Source organism: Antechinus flavipes, chromosome 2, assembly GCF_016432865.1.
Source record: "Antechinus flavipes isolate AdamAnt ecotype Samford, QLD, Australia chromosome 2, AdamAnt_v2, whole genome shotgun sequence".
NCBI classification, from domain to species: domain Eukaryota; kingdom Metazoa; phylum Chordata; class Mammalia; order Dasyuromorphia; family Dasyuridae; genus Antechinus; species Antechinus flavipes.
The window spans coordinates 452,733,950-452,739,700 of NC_067399.1; the positions used below are offsets into that span (position 1 = coordinate 452,733,950).

The 5,751-nt window shown below is 53.6% G+C and overlaps 1 protein-coding gene across 1 annotated transcript; it reads left to right on the forward strand.

Moving 5' to 3' along the window:
- Positions 1 to 289: 289 nt before the first annotated feature.
- On the forward strand, positions 290 to 5,322 carry SOX12 (SRY-box transcription factor 12). Its single transcript, XM_051979454.1, has one exon. The coding sequence runs from the start codon at positions 867 to 869 to the stop codon at positions 1,914 to 1,916; it is 1,050 nt and encodes a 349-aa protein (XP_051835414.1). The 5' UTR covers positions 290 to 866; the 3' UTR covers positions 1,917 to 5,322.
- Positions 5,323 to 5,751: the final 429 nt, after the last annotated feature.

Sequence of the window (5,751 nt, forward strand, 5' to 3'; positions counted from 1 at the left end):
GACTGGAGATGGTCAAAAGATCCATCCCCCTTCACTCCACCTAGTCCTAGTACCTCGAGGCGTGGGTTAGGAGAAAAGGAAACTGACTCCAACTATTGCCAACCTTCCACAACAAGAGCCTGGGTAAGGGGACAATCCGGAACCCCGCCCTCCCAACAGAAGCCCTAGCTCCTAGGGCAGCGATTGGGGGATGCAAATATTCCCTCCCCTGCCTGGCAACCTTAGTCTCAGCTATCCCCTGAGGTGGGCGGGGCTAGGCAGCTGACAGAAGCTGCACCTTAGCTGGGGCTGACCCGGGGCGGTCCAGCGTACAGGACTGTGCCCGGGGCTCGGGTGCGCGTGAGAGGAGACCGGGCGCGCGCGAGCGGGGGCGCGCGGGGAGAAAGACACTGGGAGGCGGCGGCCGAGGGGCGGGGAAGTGCCGAACGGCCCCGCGCCTGGCTGGGATGCGTGCAGGCGGCAGCCGCGTCGGCTTAGGAGTCCCGCTGACTGGGGAACCGAACAGCGTGGACTGGGAGAAGACGGCAGACACCAGCAAGAAGAAGCAAATTTTTTCCATTGGAAAACCTCTGTAATGGATTTGAAATAAACTTGAGGAGGGGTTGTGGACGCGCCAAGCCCGTATGGAGCCCCAGAGCTGACCACACGCGCCAGCCCGTCGGGGGCCCATGCGCAGCCCGCCAAAGCCCATCTCCTCCACCAGGTAGCCCAGCTAGCTTTCCTGCTCTAGAGGATCAGACGGAGCCGAACCAGTTGGCTGGCCGCGCATCCCTTTTTCCCTGCCCCGGCCGGGTCTGGAGAATGCCTGGGGCCCCTGCAGCCGTCTAAGTAACCGAGGAGTGAAGGAGGGCAAAGTCCCGGGCGGGATGGTGCAACAGAAGAGAGGTCGCGTTGGCGAAGCCAAGCGGGAAGGCTGCCAGCCGCCGGCTGCGGGCGAGAGGGCGCGGCTCCGCCGGGAGACCCCTGGTGAGCCGGGATGGTGCAAGACCCCCAGCGGCCACATCAAGCGGCCCATGAACGCTTTCATGGTATGGTCGCAACACGAGAGACGGAAGATCATGGACCAGTGGCCTGATATGCACAACGCCGAGATCTCCAAGAGATTGGGCCGCCGCTGGCAGCTGCTGCAGGACTCCGAGAAGATCCCGTTCGTACGCGAGGCTGAGCGGCTGCGTCTCAAGCACATGGCTGACTACCCGGACTACAAGTACCGGCCCCGTAAGAAGGGCAAGGGGGCGCCCAGTAAGGCGCGGCCCCGCCTCCCCAGCAAGACTAAGCCGGCGCTGTTGGGCCGCGGGGGTGGGGGGCGCAGGAAGACAGCCGGGGAGTCTGGGGAGCAGCGCGGGGGAGGCCCCACTCTAGGGGAGGAGGTGGAAGCCGAGGACGAAGAAGAGGAGGAGGAGGAGGAACTATTGGAAGTGCGGCTGGTGGAGACTCCCGGGCGCGAGCTGTGGCGGATGGTCCCAGCGGGGCGGGCTGGGGGGAGACCAGGGGAGCGGGCAGGGGGGCCGCGCCCGGAGCCGCAATCGGAAGAAGCTGGGGGTACCCCCGAGACTTCGAGATCCTCGCAGCGCGGAGTGACCGCCACCTCGCCGCTTGGCTCCCCTGCGCCCTCCTCCCTGGTTCCTTCAGACGAAGAGCGCGAGGAAGAAGAAGAGGGGAGAGAGGAGGAAGAGGAGGAGGAGGAAGAGGAGGAAGAGCCGGAGAAGGAACCTCTTGGGTTCCTGCCCCGGCAACTCCCAGGCACCATAGGCCCTGGCCTAGACTGCACCGCCCTCGATAAGGACCCGGACCAGTTCCCTCCTGCAGGGACCTCGCACTTCGAGTTCCCGGACTACTGCACCCCCGAGGTGACCGAGATGATCGCTGGAGACTGGCTCATGTCCAGCATCGCGGACTTGGTCTTCACCTACTGAGCCAGGCACTCACTAGGTGACTCGGACTCCACAAATCAGGTCGCACTCAAAAACCAGCTGTTTACATACAGGAATCAGGTATTTTTGGCCTTCAGCCCCATCAAAGGCAAAGGCTTCCGCTGTCACCCCATCCCCGAATCAAACGCCCTCAGCCATGCCTCCACACTCAGCCTACCCTACAACCCATCCCCTATGGACACACCCCACTTTCCATGACTTGCACCCAGACACGCCCCTCTCTCCATCTTTCTAGACACACCCCTCTCTCCATACTCCTAGACACACCCCTCTCTCCATCCCTTAAACACAGAAACACATGGGTCTTTGCTCCTTCAATCCCCTACACACTGGCATGCTCCTTTCTCCATCCCATATACACACCCCTTTCTTTGTGGTGGAAGCATGGGGTAGTGGAGCTGGATAGGAGATGAAAGAATCCTCTTCGAGTTCCAGCTCTGACCCTAACCAGCTGTGTGACCTTGGGCAGGTGATTTGACCTCTCTGCCTAAATTTCCTTATCTGTAAAATGAAGTGGTTGGAATAGATGACCCCTAAGATCCCTTCCAGCTCTAGAAATCTATGAAACTTCCCCTTATATGGACGCAGACAACCCTCTCTCCATTCCTTACAGAGACACTTTTCTCTCCATCCCTTAGGGAGGCAGCTCGTTACTGCCCTGGATTAGGAGTCAGAGGATCTGTGTTCAAATTCCAGATTAAAATAACTACCTGTGTGACTTTGGGCAAATCCCTTCACCTTTTGGGGCCTCAGTTTCCTCATCTGTAAAATGAGGGGGTTGGACTACATGGCCTTTTAAGGTCTCTTCTAGCTCTATATCTATGATCTTATGAATCTCTCCATCTCTTCCACAAACAAATCTCTCTTTCCACCCCTTATACACATATCTTATTTTCCCCCTTCTTTCCCTATATGCCCTACATTCCATTCCTTGGGCAGAACCCCCTTTTTCTATGTCCTACATATGCAGGCACACACATCTCATCTACTCCTCCCTCTTCTCCAAAAGGGAGGTCTCACCAGAATACACAAGCCCACCTCCCTCAAAATTTCCCTGGCTGGGATGTGTTCCACTCATCACACCATCCTGGCTCAGGGTTGTGAGAGAGACTGCTCTAATGATTCTCTCTGAAGCCTAGCTCTTCCTTACCCAGATCCATGACCCCTATTCCTGTGCTCGGTTACTCCATAGTTTCCCCCTCCCCTCTTCCCTTTTACTCCCTTCTGCCCCCCCACCTGCAAGTCTCCCTCCAGACCTCCCTCTCTCAGTGATGAAGAGCTGAAGTTGTGACCTTGCTTCCTCCTTCACGTCCTGGACTTGCTACCTTTGAGGAAAACCTGGGGTGCTTGTCCAGTTACCAACCCCACCAGGGCAATCCACTCTGGACAAAGATAGAGGCAGAGGACATTCTATTTTAGCCTGCAACCACCTTATCAACTCTAGGTGACCTCAAAGCTCTGCCTTTTAAGAGAAACATTGATGGAATGGTGAATTCCCTGGTTCTAAAGAGGATTATTTAATTCTTTTGTTGTCTGAGGATACCTTACTGACACCCCTGAGAAATGATAACCCCTTTCCTTCTTCCTTTTCATTTGCCCTGTTGACTGCCCTTTTCCAGGTGCCCCTAGCCCCAGTCCTCATCTGTAAAATGATAGGGTGGGATTAGGTGACCTTGAAAAGCCCTAGCTGCTCATCTCTTAGCAGGGTAAGTGCTGCCCAGAGCTCCATCTGTGGGCTTCACCTAAAGATGACTTGGTTCATCAAGTTCCCCAAAATAACCCAGTCCAGGCTGAGACCTTTTGACCTCAGCAAATATCCTATCCCCACTTAGAGTGACCAGATCTTCTTTACTAGTGGGACTGGTAGCACCATCAAAAATCTATTCCAAGATACAAGCTACAAGCCCCTTGAGGGGAATCATACATGGAGCTGCTGGATGGGGGAAGGGGGGCAGAGGACAGCAGACCTTCCCTCCCTTTAAAAGCCTACTCTGAGAGCCATCTGAAAGTAAAACAGAGCAGAGAGCAGGAGAGGCTATTTAAAGCACTCAACAATATATATCCTTTCTACACAGCCTGCTGGGGCCCCTGGGAAAGACCCCCAGTAAAGTGAATACTTCCTGAGTACTCACATCTCCTCAAGAGGGGAGACAGCAAATGTCCAGATGGGGAACCTCTGAAGAGTAAGCCATGCAGATTCTCCCTGTGCTTGGCCATGGAGTTTGGGGCCCTGCCAATTTCTCCCTGCTCGGGATTGGATCCCATGGTCAGGCCCTATTACTCTTGACTATCTTTCAACCCTCTTTCAACCTCTCCCCCTTGACCCTTACCCAGTTCTCAGTGCCAAATGCTTTGATCAGTGTTATCATTCAGCTGGGGAAAGAGGTGGAGAGAGCTTGGAGTCAGTGACCAATTCAGCAGTCATTCAGCAAGCTCCCTGAGGCATGCTCAGCCTCCAGAGTGGTTCCCAGGACTAAGAGGGGTCATCTGCAGGCCAGTGTTTAAGCTTTGACTTGAAGGGTCCAGAGGGATGTGACAGGAATGGTCAGAGCATTAATTCAGAGTGAGTAACCTAGTACAAGAAGCCCTAGTTTTTGTCTTATACTGACCCTCTGTGCCTCAGTTTGCCCATTTTTGAAGTGGGGACAGGTGCCTTTTCCCATGCATTTGGATTATCTGGGTTATGAAATGCAGGGTCTGAGGGCTATTCCTAGCTTATGGCTTCCGTGGGCTAAAAAGAAATGCTGGCCAGGTCCTTCAAGGCCTGGATGACAACCATATTTCTTCCTGTCAGAGGGTGTCTGTCCTCTCTGTTGGACAGCCTCCCCCAACCTGTGCTGTGCTCCCTTCCTTCCTCTTTCCTCTGGCCTCCTACTGTTTGCCTCTCTCAGCTACCTGGCATTTCACAGCCTCACCTGTCCCCCTCGTTCACTGCCCTTCCTCATTCCCAACTTGCCCATCTCCCATCCCTACCTAGATTCTGTTGACATGGTATGCCCCACTCTGTCATAGGTTCAAATACCCACATACACAGATCTCTCAGGAACAAATGGGGACCCTTGGTCCCTCCACACCTCCTTCTGTGCCGTTCCCCACACAGGCCAGCATCTCTACAGGGATATCCTATCCCAACCCACCTACCAGCTACCCCTGTATGTGGTGCTCCAATTCCAGGCCTCCTTTCTATCGCTTTCTTTTGCATTTCCTTTCTTTTTTTTAAAAACGTTGTATGAGTGAAGAGGTATCACTGTGTGTTGTCTTGGAGAACTAGTCTCATAGCCGAGAGGAGGAGGGGGACAGCCCCCTCTCTGTGTGGAAGGGGCTGGAAGCCCTGGACTCTAGTATTGCTGCCCAATACCAGGACTGAATAAAGTATATGTGCCCAGAACCTATCTATCTCTATGTGTCTATTTCTCTTTTTCTCCTTTTTTCTACTTCTTCCATCAGGACTTCATTGAGCTTTAATTCTGCCCAGGGTAGGTATGAAAGATTACATGTCTTTTTATCCTTAAAAATCTGGTTGGGGAGACAAAAGCAGACCTCAACAGTACAGAATTGCCTCTAGTCTCTTGCTCCCCAAGTTCCTTCCCATTGTGATATAGTAAATCCATTATGAAGAGATAAAACCTTTCATTTCATTAGCTTTTAGATTTGGATGGGACCTCAGAGGTGATCTGGTCTAATTCCCAACTAAAGCAGGAGCCCTGTCTGCATGAATTTTAACAACCAATCATTCTACCTATTTTAACACAGAACAGCCTTATAAAAGGCTCACTTTCCACCAAAGTTGCCTGTTCTATTACAGAAATGCTCTATT